Source organism: Tachypleus tridentatus, chromosome 10, assembly GCF_004210375.1.
Source record: "Tachypleus tridentatus isolate NWPU-2018 chromosome 10, ASM421037v1, whole genome shotgun sequence".
Taxonomy (NCBI): Eukaryota; Metazoa; Arthropoda; class Merostomata; order Xiphosura; family Limulidae; genus Tachypleus; species Tachypleus tridentatus.
Genome location: NC_134834.1, coordinates 4,004,129 through 4,018,950, shown reverse-complemented (window position 1 = coordinate 4,018,950; position 14,822 = coordinate 4,004,129). Strand labels below are relative to the sequence as shown.

The window sequence follows — 14,822 nt, the reverse complement described above, 5'->3', positions numbered from 1 at the left end:
AAACTTGGAGTTTCTTAATTAGTTGATCTATATATAATACTGATACCCAACTTTATTAACATCTTCATTCTATGTTCTTTATTTAGGGTCAGTGTTAAACTTGGAGTTTCTTAATTAGTTGATCTATATATAATACTGATACCCAACTTTATTAACATCTTCATTCTATGTTGTTTATGTAGGGTTAGTGTTAAACTTGGAGTTTCTTAATTAGTTGATCTATATATAATACTGATACCCAACTTTATTAACATCTTAATTTTATGTTGTTTATGTAGGGTTAGTGTTAAACTTGGGGTTTTTTAATTAGTTGATCTATATATAATACTGATACTCAACTTTATTAACATCTTCATTCAATGTTCTTTATGTAGGGTTAGTGTTAAACTTGGAGTTTCTTAATTAGTTGATCTATATATAATACTGATACCCAACTTTATTAACATCTTCTTCATTTTATGTTGTTTATGTAGGGTTAGTGTTAAACTTGGGGTTTTTTAATTAGTTGACCTATATATAATACTGATACCCAACTTTATTAACATCTTCATTCAATGTTCTTTATGTAGGGTTAGTGTTAAACATGGAGTTTCTTAATTAGTTGATCTATATATAATACTGATACCCAACTTTATTAACATCTTCTTCATTTTATGTTGTTTATGTAGGTTTAGTGTTAAACTTGGAGTTTCTTAATTAGTTGATCTATATATAATACTGATACCCAACTTTATTAACATCTTCTTCATTCTATGTTGTTTATGTATGGTTAGTGTTAAACTTAATTTATTATGGAAAACCTCAACTTTCAGTATCTAACAACGTTTATGGTTTCTCATCAAATGTTCATGGTTCTCTCTTGCAGGGGAAGTGTTACATATGACACATGTGGCAAGAGGACTGGATGCTGATGGTGTGTTGCTGGTAGATGTCGTCATCAGTGGAGAAGTGCCAGTTTTTGCTCCTGACACTCAAATAGAGATTGATCCTTATGAAGGTATCTTTGGCTGATGTAACATTAATTACAGAAATCTGTAGGATTGAAATTATTAATTCATGCTTTCTTCTGTGTTATGGGATTATGTGCTGGAAGTGTGGTCTTTTCCCAGAGTTTGTGGGTTATTTTGTGATTTTCTACCATCACGATAGTTGAAGAAAATGACCATAGATGTCTGTTATGTGACCTCATCATTGTGACAGTTTTGTTTTGTGATCTGCTTAGTTTGTGGTTAGATTGGTTATGTGATGTCACTACTCATGATTCTGTTGTTTGTTCATCCTTTTCACATTAACATTGTTGAGTGATTGTTAAAAAATGTGACTTTGTTATGTATGTTTGGGGAGAATGGGTGAAAGTATTAGTTTTGTTATGTATGTTTGGGTGAAAGTATTAGTTTTGTTATGTATGTTTGGGTGAAAGTATTAGTTTTGTTATGTATGTTTGGGGAGAATGGGTGAAAGTATTAGTTTTGTTATGTATGTTTGGGTGAAAGTATTAGTTTTGTTATGTATGTTTGGGGAGAATGGGTGAAAGTATTGGTTTTCTTATGTATGTTTGGAGAGAATGGATGAAAGTATTAATTTTGTTATGTATGTTTGGGGAGAGTGGGTGAAAGTATTGGTTTTGTTATGTATGTTTGGGGAGAATGGGTGAAAGTATTGGTTTTGTTATGTATGTTTGGGGAGAATGGATGAAAGTATTAATTTTGTTATGTATGTTTGGGGAGAGTGGGTGAAAGTATTAGTTTTGTTATGTATGTTTGGGTGAAAGTATTAGTTTTGTTACGTATGTTTGGGGATAATGGGTGAAAGTATTAGTTTTGTTATGTATGTTTGGGTGAAAGTATTATTTGGTGATCTTGTGATGACAAGAAACCCACTGAAGTAAAAATGTGTCTCAGGATGGCAGGTATGGGTACTAATACTTTTATTAATAAAGCAGAGAACAATGTTTCAACCTTCTTAGGTCATCTTCAGGTCAAAACGTTCTATGCTTTATTAGTAAAAGTGTTAATACCCATGCCAGCTATCCTCAGATAAGTATTTGGTTATCTGTATGAAATATAGGATGGACATTCACAAGAAGACATGAACTTTTACCTAGAATGGACATTCAGTGGAAGATATGAGATTGTATCTAGGATGAACATTCACTGGAAGACATTAGCTTGTATCTAGGATGGACATTCAATGAAAGACATGAGCTTGTATCTAGGATGAATATTCACTGGAAGACATGAACTTGTTTCTAGAATAAACATTCACTGGAAGACATGAACTTGTTTCTAGAATAAACATTCACTGGAAGACATGAACTTGTTTCTAGAATAAACATTCACTGGAAGACATGAACTTGTATCTAGGATGAATATTCACTGGAAGACATGAACTTGTTTCTAGAATAAACATTCACTGGAAGACATGAACTTGTATCTAGGATGAATATTCACTGGAAGACATGAACTTGTTTCTAGAATAAACATTCACTGGAAGACATGAACTTGTTTCTAGAATAAACATTCACTGGAAGACATGAACTTGTTTCTAGAATAAACATTCACTGGAAGACATGAACTTGTATCTAGGATGAACATTCACTGGAAGACATGAACTTGTTTCTAGAATAAACATTCACTGGAAGACATGAACTTGTTTCTAGAATAAACATTCACTGGAAGACATGAACTTGTTTCTAGAATAAACATTCACTGGAAGACATGAACTTGTTTCTAGAATAAACATTCACTGGAAGACATGAACTTGTATCTAGGATGAACATTCACTGGAAGACATTAGCTTGTATCTAGGATGAATATTCACTGGAAGACATTAGCTTGTATCTAGAATGGACATTCACTGGAAGACATTGGCTTGTATCTAGAATGAACATTCACTGGAAGAAATTGGCTTGTATCTAGAATGGACATTCAGTGAAAGACATTGGCTTGTATCTAGGATGTACATTCAGTGAAAGACATGAGATCGTATCTAGGATGAACGTTCACTGGAAGACATTAGCTTGTATCTAGGATGAACATTCACTGGAAGACATTAGCTTGTATCTAGGATGGACATTCAATGAAAGACATTGGCTTGTATCTAGAATGGACATTCACTGGAAGACATTAGCTTGCATCTAGAACGAACATTCACTGAAAGACATTGGCTTGTATCTAGGATGTACATTCAGTGAAAGACATTGGCTTGTATCTAGGATGTACATTCAGTGAAAGACATGAACTTGTATCTAGGATGAACATTCACTGGAAGACATGAACTTGTATCTAGGATGAACATTCACTGGAAGACATGAGCTTGTATCTAGGATGAACATTCACTGGAAGACATTAGCTTGTATCTAGGATGGACATTCAATGAAAGACATTAGCTTGTATCTAGGATGAATATTCACTGGAAGACATGAACTTGTTTCTAGGACCAACATTTACTGGAAGATATGAGCTTGTATCTAGGATAGACATTCACTGTAAGACATTGGCTTGTATCTAGGATGGACATTCAATGAAAGACATTGGCTTGTATCTAGAACGAACATTCACTGAAAGACATGAGATTGTATCTAGGATGTACATTCAGTGAAAGACATGAATAACTAATACTTCTGTTTTCAAGATGTTCATGCACTGTAAATATAACAGGCACCTGTTTGTGTTCAGTTTATTCTTTCAGTGTTTTATATAATAAACTATTTCCACTAAAACATATACAGTAACTTTTCATTAAATCAGTTATTCACACAGCAAGTGCCTTTTTCTATTTACACAACTAATGGTTTGTTGTATTTACACAGTAAATGGTTTGTTGTATTTACACAGTAAAAGGTTTGTTGTATTTACACAGTAAATGGTTTGTTGTATTTACACAGTAAAAGGTTTGTTGTATTTACACAGTAAATGGTTTGTTGTATTTACACAGTAAAAGGTTTGTTTCACTTACACAATGAATTACTTAATTTTTAGAGGATTACATACAAACAGGACCAAGCTCTTTGTATGGTTACTCTGCACGGACCTTCAGGGTTAACAATTATATCTTACCCTATGCTTGGAATCATACAATTACTTACGATGAAGCATTAGGACAGATGCCTTACTTGGTAGAAACTCTATATGCTACTGGTCTGGCCAACCACTATGATAAAAACAACCAAGAAATGAACTATATTGTTTCATCAACCATTGCCAAAGGTACACAGTTATGAAATGGTTCGATTATATTTTTATTTCTACAAATTCAATTATTTGAGACTATTACCTGAAGAAAGCTAAACTTGTGATATACCTGTCTTATCTTACGTATTTTAACAAGTGTCTATATTTTTGTTTACACTTCTTATAATTTATTTGTTCTGTATCCTATTAACATTTTCTTTCCATGGGTTTATTTTGTTAACACTTGCTGACACTGTTTCATGATGTATCTTATTAGCACTTACTAACAGTGTTTTGTTATGTGTCTTATCAGCACTTACCAACACTGTTTTGTTATGTATCTTATCAGCACTTACCAACACTGTTTTGTTATGTATCTTATCAGCACTTACCAACATTGTTTTGTTATGTGTCTTATCAGCACTTACCAACACTGTTTTGTTATGTATCTTATCAGCACTTACCAACACTGTTTTGTTATGTATCTTGTTAACACTTGCACGCATTCCTTTAGGTAATTTGTTAACATTTGCATGTAGTCCTTTAGTTAACTTATTATACTTGCATGTATTTCTTTAGGTTACTTGTTACACTTGGATGTATTCCTTTAATTAACTTGTTACACTTGCATGTATTCCTTTAGTTAACTTGTTACACTTACATGTATTCCTTTAGGTATCTTGTTAACACTTGCATGTATTTCTTTAGGTAAGTTGTTACACTTGCATGTAGTCCTTTAGTTAACTTGTTAACACTTGCATGTATTTCTTTAGGTAACTTGTTACAGTTGCATGTATTCCTTTAGTTAACTTGTTACACTTGCATGTATTCCTTTAGGTAACTTGTTACACTTGCATGTATTCCTTTAGTTAACTTGTTACACTTGCATGTATTTCTTTAGGTAACTTGTTACACTTGCATGTATTCCTTTAGTTAACTTGTTACACTTGCTTGTATTCCTTTAGTTAACTTGTTACACTTGCATGTATTCCTTAAGGTAACTTGTTACACTTGCATGTATTCCTTTAGGTAACTTGTTACACTTGCATGTATTCCTTTAGGTAACTTGTTACACTTGCATGTATTCCTTTAGGTATCTTGTTAACACTTGCATGTATTCCTTTAGGTATCTTGTTAACACTTGCGTGTATTCCTTTAGGTAACTTGTTACACTTGCGTGTATTCCTTTAGATATCTTGTTAACACTTGCATGTATTTCTTTAGGTAACTTGTTACACTTGCATGTATTTCTTTAGGTAACTTGTTACACTTGCATGTAGTCCTTTAGTTAACTTGTTACACTTGCGTGTATTCCTTTAGGTAACTTGTTACACTTGCACGTATTCCTGTAGGCAACTTGTTCATACTTGCCATTATTCCTTTAGGTATCTTGTTAACACTTGCATGTATTTCTTTAGGTAACTTGTTACAGTTGCATGTATTCCTTTAGTTAACTTGTTACACTTGTATGTATTCCTTTAGGTATCTTGTTAACACTTGCATGTATTTCTTTAGGTAACTTGTTACACTTGCATGTATTCCTTTAGTTAACTTGCTGCACTTGCATGTATTCCTTTAGGTAACTTGTTACACTTGCATGTATTCCTTTAGTTAACTTGTTACATTTGCATGTATTCCTTTAGTTAACTTGTTACACTTGCGTGTATTCCTTTCGGTATCATGTTAATACTTGCATGTATTCCTTTAGTTAACTTGTTACACTTGCATGTATTCCTTTAGGTATCTTGTTACACTTGCATGTATTCCTTTAGTTAACTTGTTACACTTGCGTGTATTCCTTTCGGTATCATGTTAATACTTGCATGTATTCCTTTCGGTATCATGTTAATACTTGCATGTATTCCTTTAGTTAACTTGTTACACTTGCATGTATTCCTTTAGCTAACTTGTTACACTTGCATGTATTCCTTTAGGTAACTTGTCAAACCTCATTATGGATACTTTGTTATTTATCTCGGTAACACTTAGTATCAACACTCTATTATCAATAAAACCTAACTGTAGAATTTTCAATGGACTTTTCTATTAAAAAAGAAATGTCAGTCTATAAGCTATGTAACATATTTCAAAACTAAAATGCTTGTTTTATTCTATTTATGTTGTTCAAACAGGGAACCCAAGCAACAAGTGTCCAGATGGGTTTATACTTGATGCAGAAGGTCCATATTGTAGAGGTATGTTTGTTCATGTATTTAAGATACACAAACCCTTAATCCATGTATTAAGTTACACAAACCCATCATTCATGTATTAAGTTACACAAACCCATCACTCATGTATTTAAGTTACACAAACCCATCATTCATGTATTTGAATTACACAAACCCATCATTCATGTTCAAGTTACACAAACCCATCATTCATGTTCAAGTTACACAAGCCCATCATTTATGTATTTGAATTACACAAACCATCCTTTATTTAATACATTTAGCTCAAACATGAAACTTTAATGTGTTTATGTGTAATGAGCCACCTTAAATTTGGTTCTCAACTGAAAATATACCCTGCTATCCAACAAAGTAACAAAACAGGATATACCCTTGCATCTAACTGGGTAATAAAACAATGTGTATACTAGTATCTAACAGGGTAACAATGAGATGTATACTAGTATATAACAGGGTAACAATGAGATGTATACTAGTATCTAACAGGGTAACAATGAGATGTGTACTGATATCTAACAGGGTAACAATGAGATGTGTACTGGTATCTATCAGGGTAACAATGAGATGTGTACTGGTATCTAACAGAGTAACGATGAGATGCGTACTGGTATCTAACAGGGTAACGATGAGATGCGTACTGGTATCTAACAGGGTAACGATGAGATGCGTACTGGTATCTAACAGGGTAACGATGAGATGCGTACTGGTATCTAACAGGGTAACCATGAGATGCGTACTGGTATCTAACAGGGTAACCATGAGATGCGTACTGGTATCTAACAGGGTAACCATGAGATGCGTACTGGTATCTAACAGGGTAACGATGAGATGCGTACTAGTATCTAACAGGGTAACGATGAGATGCTTACTGGTATCTAACAGGGTAACGATGAGATGCGTACTGGTATCTAACAGGGTAACGATGAGATGCGTACTGGTATCTAACAGGGTAACCATGAGATGCGTACTGGTATCTAACAGGGTAACAATGAGATGCATACTGGTATCTAACAGGGTAACGATGAGATGGGTACTGGTATCTAACAGGGTAACGATGAGATGGGTACTGGTATCTAACAGGGTAACGATGAGATGCGTACTGGTATCTAACAGGGTAACGATGAGATGCGTACTGGTATCTAACAGGGTAACGATGAGATGTATACTGGTATCTAACAGGGTAACGATGAGATGCGTACTGGTATCTAACAGGGTAACCATGAGATGTGTACTGGTATCTAACGGTAACCATGAGATGTATACTGGTATCTAACAGGGTAACGATGAGATGCGTACTGGTATCTAACAGGGTAACCATGAGATGCGTACTGGTATCTAACAGGGTAACAATGAGATGCATACTGGTATCTAACAGGGTAACGATGAGATGGGTACTGGTATCTAACAGGGTAACGATGAGATGGGTACTGGTATCTAACAGGGTAACGATGAGATGCGTACTGGTATCTAACAGGGTAACGATGAGATGCGTACTGGTATCTAACAGGGTAACGATGAGATGTATACTGGTATCTAACAGGGTAACGATGAGATGCGTACTGGTATCTAACAGGGTAACCATGAGATGTGTACTGGTATCTAACGGTAACCATGAGATGTATACTGGTATCTAACAGGGTAACGATGAGATGCGTACTGGTATCTAACAGGGTAACCATGAGATGTGTACTGGTATCTAACGGTAACCATGAGATGTATACTGGTATCTAACAGGGTAACGATGAGATGCGTACTGGTATCTAACAGGGTAACGATGAGATGGGTACTGGTATCTAACAGGGTAACGATGAGATGCGTACTGGTATCTAACAGGGTAACCATGAGATGTGTACTGGTATCTAACAGGGTAACGATGAGATGCGTACTGGTATCTAACGGTAACCATGAGATGTATACTGGTATCTAACAGGGTAACGATGAGATGCGTACTGGTATCTAACAGGGTAACGATGAGATGCGTACTGGTATTTAACAGGGTAACCATGAGATGCGTACTGGTATTTAACAGGGTAACCATGAGATGCGTACTGGTATTTAACAGGGTAACCATGAGATGTATACTGGTATCTAACAGGGTAACGATGAGATGCATACTGGTATCTAACAGGGTAACGATGAGATGCATACTGGTATCTAACAGGGTAACGATGAGATGGGTACTGGTATCTAACAGGGTAACGATGAGATGCGTACTGGTATCTAACAGGGTAACCATGAGATGTGTACTGGTATCTAACAGGGTAACGATGAGATGCATACTGGTATCTAACAGGGTAACGATGAGATGGGTACTGGTATCTAACAGGGTAACGATGAGATGGGTACTGGTATCTAACAGGGTAACGATGAGATGCGTACTGGTATCTAACAGGGTAACCATGAGATGTGTACTGGTATCTAACAGGGTAACGATGAGATGCGTACTGGTATCTAACAGGGTAACAATGAGATGTGTACTGGTATCTAACAGGGTAACAATGAGATGCGTACTGGTATCTAACAGGGTAACAATGAGATGTGTACTATTGCCTGAAAGAGTAATGAAGCACTCATATTAAAGAAGAGTTTCATAGTTAATGATTTACATGAATACCAAACACAGAAACCTAACAATGTATGTACTAACAATATATGTACTAACAGTATATGTACTAAAATATATGTACCAACAGTATATGTACTAACAATATACGTACCAACAATATATATACCAACAGTATATGGACTAACAGTAAATGTACCAACAATATGCATACCAACAGTATATGTACGAACAATATATATACCAACAGTATATGGACTAACAGTAAATGTACCAACAATATGCATACCAACAGTATATGGACTAACAATATATGTACTAACAATATACGTACCAACAATATATGAACTAACAGTATGTGTACCAACAATATACGTACCAACAGTATATGTACGAACAATATATATACCAACAGTATATGGACTAACAGTAAATGTACCAACAATATGCATACCAACAGTATATGTACTAACAGTATACATACCAACAGTATATGTAGTAACAATGTACGTACCAACAGTATATGTATAAACAATGTACGTACCAACAGTATATGTACAAACAATATAAAGTCATGTGAAAAAGTTAGGGCACCCTATGAAAGCCTGTGTAGTTGTGTAACATTTTTTGATATATAGATATTTAATCTCAATTTTAACAATACTGAGAGATTATAGGAATATAACTAAACAATTAAAACTGAAGAAAACACTTTTCAAGATCTTCTGTAAATGTAATTCTACAAAAATGCATATTCTAATTGAGGAAAAGTTAGTACACCCTACCCCTAATAGCTAGTGTTACCCCCTTTGGCTGAAATAACTGCAGTGAGATGCTTCTTGTAGCCATCTATCAGTCTCTGACATTGGTCAGAAGAGAGTTTACCCACCCTCAATGCAGAATTCTTTCAGCTGTGAGATGTTTCAGGGGTTTCTTGCATGTACAGCCCATTTCAAGTTAGTTTTCAGCCAGTTCTTGTTGGATTTACTGGTATGTTTTGGGTCATTGTCGTGTTGCAGGGTCCAGTTCCGCTTCAGCTTTAATTTTCGTACGGATGGTCTCACATGATCCTCAAGTACCCTCTGATACACAGTAGAATTCATGGTGGATTCTATGAGTGTGAGCTGTCCAGGTCCTGCTGCAGCAAAGCAGCCCCAAACCATGACACTTCCACCTCCATGCTTCACAGTTGGTATGAGGTTCTTTTCCTGAAATGCTATAATGGTTTATGCCAAACATGTCCTCTGTTCTGGTGTCCAAATAATTCAATTTTGGACTCATCTGTCCAAAGAACATTATTCTAGAAGTCCTGGTCTTTGTCTACATTCTCTCTGGCAAACTTCAGTCTGGCTTTGATGTTTCTCTTAGAGAACAAAGGTTTCCTCCTTGTACACCTCCCATGCAAGTTAAGCTTGTGCAGTCTCTTTCTGATTGTGGAGGCATGCACTTTCACGTCATCAGTAGTCAGAGCCTGCTGTAGGTCCCGTGATGACATGTTATGGTGTTTGGAGACCTCTTTTAGTATCTTGTGGTCTGCTCTCGGGGTGAACTTGCTTGGACGACCAAACCTGGGCATGTTGGCAGTTGTTTGGAAAGCCCTCCACTTGTTGACTGTTTTCCAGCTGATTTCAAAATATTTTGAGATATTTTTAAATCCCTTACCAGACTCATAAGCTGCTACAATTTTCTTTCTGAAGGCCTCAGACAGCTCTTTTGCTCTCACCATGGTGCTCACTTTCACTTCAACAGTCAGGAGCATACCAAACTAAATGTCTGAGGTTTAAATAGGTCAAACCTCATTCAAAATGCTGATTAACGATTTTCTAATCATGTGCACCTGGTATGATACACCTGTGTGTGAGTTCAGCCATTTTAAGTGGGTATAAATGTGGGGGTGTCATAACTTTTACCTCAGTTAGAATATGCATTTTTGTAGAATTACATTTACAGAAAATCTTGAAAAGTCTTTTCTTCAGTTTTAATTGTTTAGATATATTCTTATAATCTCTCTGTATTGTTAAAATTGAGATTAAATATCTATATATCCAAAACTGTTACAAAAATACACAGACTTTCATAGAGTGTCCTAACTTTTTCACATGACTGTACATACCAACAGTATATGTACTAAAAATATATGCACTCTTTAAGGGCTAACATGTTGTTGTTATGCTCTTGATATTAGATTTCCAAGTACCTCGTGGTAGGGTTACTTTCAGTAGTAAACACAAATTTTTGAATTACAATCTATGCACTGCCAATATTTCTCAATATTGTTTTAGAACAGTTTGTTTAAATGATTATTTATTTTGATTCTCTTCCAGATGACGACGAATGTACTCGACTTCAACTTTGTTCTCACGGCTGTGCCAACACTCCTGGAAGCTACCTGTGTTTCTGTCCTGATGGTTTAACATTAGGACCTAATGGGCAAACATGTAAAGGTGGGCTAACATTATATATACATAGAATAGGGAATATGTCTTAAGTAACCACATTTGACAATCAATACAGAAAGTATTTCATATTTATATGACATGAGAAGAAATACTGTACAAGAATTAGTTTATAGAAATACTAAACATCTCGTAATGTTGTGTACAACGATTGTTGTATAGAAATACTAAACATCTTGTAATGTTGTGTACAACGATTGTTTATAGAAATACTAAACATCTTGTAATGTTGTGTACAACGATTGTTGTATAGAAATACTAAACATCTTGTAATGTTGTGTACAACGATTGTTGTATAGAAATACTAAACATCTTGTAATGTTGTGTACAACGATTGTTGTATAGAAATACTAAACATCTTGTAATGTTGTGTACAAGGATTGTTGTATAGAAATACTAAACATCTTGTAATGTTGTGTACAAGGATTGTTGTATAGAAATACTAAACATCTTGTAATGTTGTGTATAGCGATTGTTGTATAGAAATACTAAACATCTTGTAATGTTGTGTATAGCGATTGTTGTATAGAAATACTAAACATCTTGTAATGTTGTGTACAAGGATTGTTTTATATAAATACTAAACATCTTGTAATGTTGTGTACAACGATTGTTGTATAGAAATACTAAACATCTTGTAATGTTGTGTACAACGATTGTTGTATAGAAATACTAAACATCTTGTTAAAGTATTTTCTTATCATGGTATTTGTCTTACAGATTTGGATGAATGCAAGATGGGCTTAGCTTCATGTGATTTTTATCAAGAGTGTGAAAACACCATAGGTTCTTATAGGTGTTTGGTCAAGTGTGAAGATGGATTTCGAAGAACCATTGGTGGTGTTAGCTGCCAAGGTTAGTGTAACTCAACTTATGACAGAATAGTGTAGTCTGTTTGAATAATTATAAAGCCTTAAGTCATGGTTTAAATTAGTGATATAAAATCAATGTTCAATATTCTTATGTTAGAAGGTTTAGTAGCATAAGCTTAGACAGTAGTTGGGCTATTTAATTAAAATATACAAAGTACAATTTATTACTTCCAGTGGTTACGTTCTTAGTTAAAATGTTTTCATTGCTAGAAACTTGTAGTGAGATAACAAACCTGCATCACAAAGTTTAAAAAAACTAGTGAACGTTTCACTTTTGCAGAAATAAAGGAAGAAAAATCCAATTAAAAGAGCTGGGTTGTGACTAAAGGTTTTATTATGATCACATATAATCATACTTATTGAAGCCAGTAATCTGATTATATTCTTACAAAACTAAAATAGGTCTTTAAATGATTTCATATGTCTGTCTTATAAATTATTAATTTGCTACTTTAGAAACATCAATCCAAAAGTAATATTCCAACCTTGAAAAGAGATGAAGGTGTTTCACTAGTTCCCTCATCAATCACTAGAAGGTGCCTTTTAACAGGTTTGCCAATAGCTGTAAACCTTGGAGATTTTCTGGGAAATCACATTTCAAACGTTTTATTCTAATAGTTGCTAGGAACAGAAACTTGGTTAAATCTAACTTTATTATAAACAGCTGATCAAAATTACATTTTACATAAAACAGTTGTTAAACATCTGATAGTAATGTCTTATGGGTTTGATGTTTTAACGTTTGACGTGAGTCAAAGTTTTATAAGTCAATCCTTCAAAGATTCTTTGTATGAATTAATTTTTTTCCTCAAGGTGTATACATTTTTATGCATCACAATATGTTTTCTTTAAATTTTGCTTTAAAGCAAAACACTCAGAAACAAATATTAAAATACTTCCTTTGTATTTGTAACTTTGCACTGAGGTAAAATGTTTCTTACTCACCTAGTTTCAGAAGTCTCTGTAAGAAATTAATAGAGAAATCTTCACTGTATTGTCTTGATGGTGAGAGATTCTTTAATACGTGAGCTTTGCTTGTTAAAAGTTTAATAAAAAAGATTAAAGTATTTGTTCTCTTATTGGAGTATCACAGATATACAGATATCTGTATTTGATTATCTCGATAAACAATATGAAAGTATAACATTTACATTATAAGTGGAAAGTTATTTCACGTTACTTCTTTGTTCAACATAAAGAGACCAGTTTTCATATTGAACATTTTACTGATTTTATTAATCAGTGAGAACATTGGTAAACTCTACAGATCACACACTTAGATCGTTATGATAATAACTTATTCAGTAAATACTTCACAGACTGTCATAAGGTATGACAGGAAGTATTGTTCAAATTTATAATTATTTTGTGGCACAAACAACCTCATCACCACTTGTAACACATATTACTCACGTTTAGTAATTACATCTGAAATTTACAATTTAAATTTTTATCACATGAAAGTTTCTCTCTTGCAAAATATTGATAAGAATGTAGTAATGACCTAGGTATGTGTATACATATACATATATAATATTGATAAGAATATAATAATGATCTGGGTGTATATATTTATACATATAACATATTGATAAGAATGTAATAATGACCTTGGTGTATATATTTATACATATAACATATTGATAAGAATGTAATAATGACCTGGGTGTGTATATTTATACATATAACATATTGATAAGAATGTAATAATGACCTGGGTGTATATATTTGTGCATATAACATATTGATAAGAATATAATAATGACCTGGGTGTATATATTTGTGCATATAACATATTGATAAGAATGTAATAATGACCTTGGTGTATATATTTATACATATAACGTATTGATAAGAATGTAATAATGACCTGGGTGTATATATTTATACATATAACATATTGATAAGAATGTAATAATGACCTGGGTGTATATATTTATACATATAACATATTGATAAGAATGTAATAATGACCTGGATGTGTATATTTATACATATAACATATTGATAAGAATGTAATAATGGCTTGGGTGTGTATATTTATACATATAACATATTGATAAGAATGTAATAATAACCTGGGCGTATATATTTGTGCATATAACATATTGATAAGAATGTAATAATGACCTGGGTGTATATATTTGTGCATATAACATATTGATAAGAATGTAATAATGACCTGGATGTGTATATTTATACATATAACATATTGATAAGAATGTAATAATAACCTGGGTGTGTATATTTATACATATAACATATTGATAAGAATGTAATAATAATCTGGGTGTATATATTTGTGCATATAACATATTGATAAGAATATAATAATGACCTGGGTGTATATATTTGTGCATATAACATATTGATAAGAATGTAATAATAACCTGGGTGTATATATTTGTGCATATAACATATTGATAAGAATGTAATAATGACCTGGGTGTATATATTTGTGCATATAACATATTGATAAGAATGTAATAATGACCTTGGTGTATATATTTGTGCATATAACATATTGATAAGAATGTAATGTAATAATGACCTGGATGTGTATATTT

At 33.5% G+C, this 14,822-nt stretch overlaps 1 protein-coding gene across 1 annotated transcript in view; it reads left to right on the top strand.

The window, feature by feature from the left end:
* Positions 1 to 14,822, top strand: part of LOC143227929 (hemicentin-1-like) — a 246,350-nt gene that overhangs the window by 214,902 nt on the left and 16,626 nt on the right. The window contains 5 exon segments of the mRNA XM_076459284.1: positions 866 to 997; positions 3,981 to 4,208; positions 6,305 to 6,367; positions 11,252 to 11,371; positions 12,104 to 12,238. Coding sequence (XP_076315399.1) covers positions 866 to 997; positions 3,981 to 4,208; positions 6,305 to 6,367; positions 11,252 to 11,371; positions 12,104 to 12,238 — 678 coding nt within the window.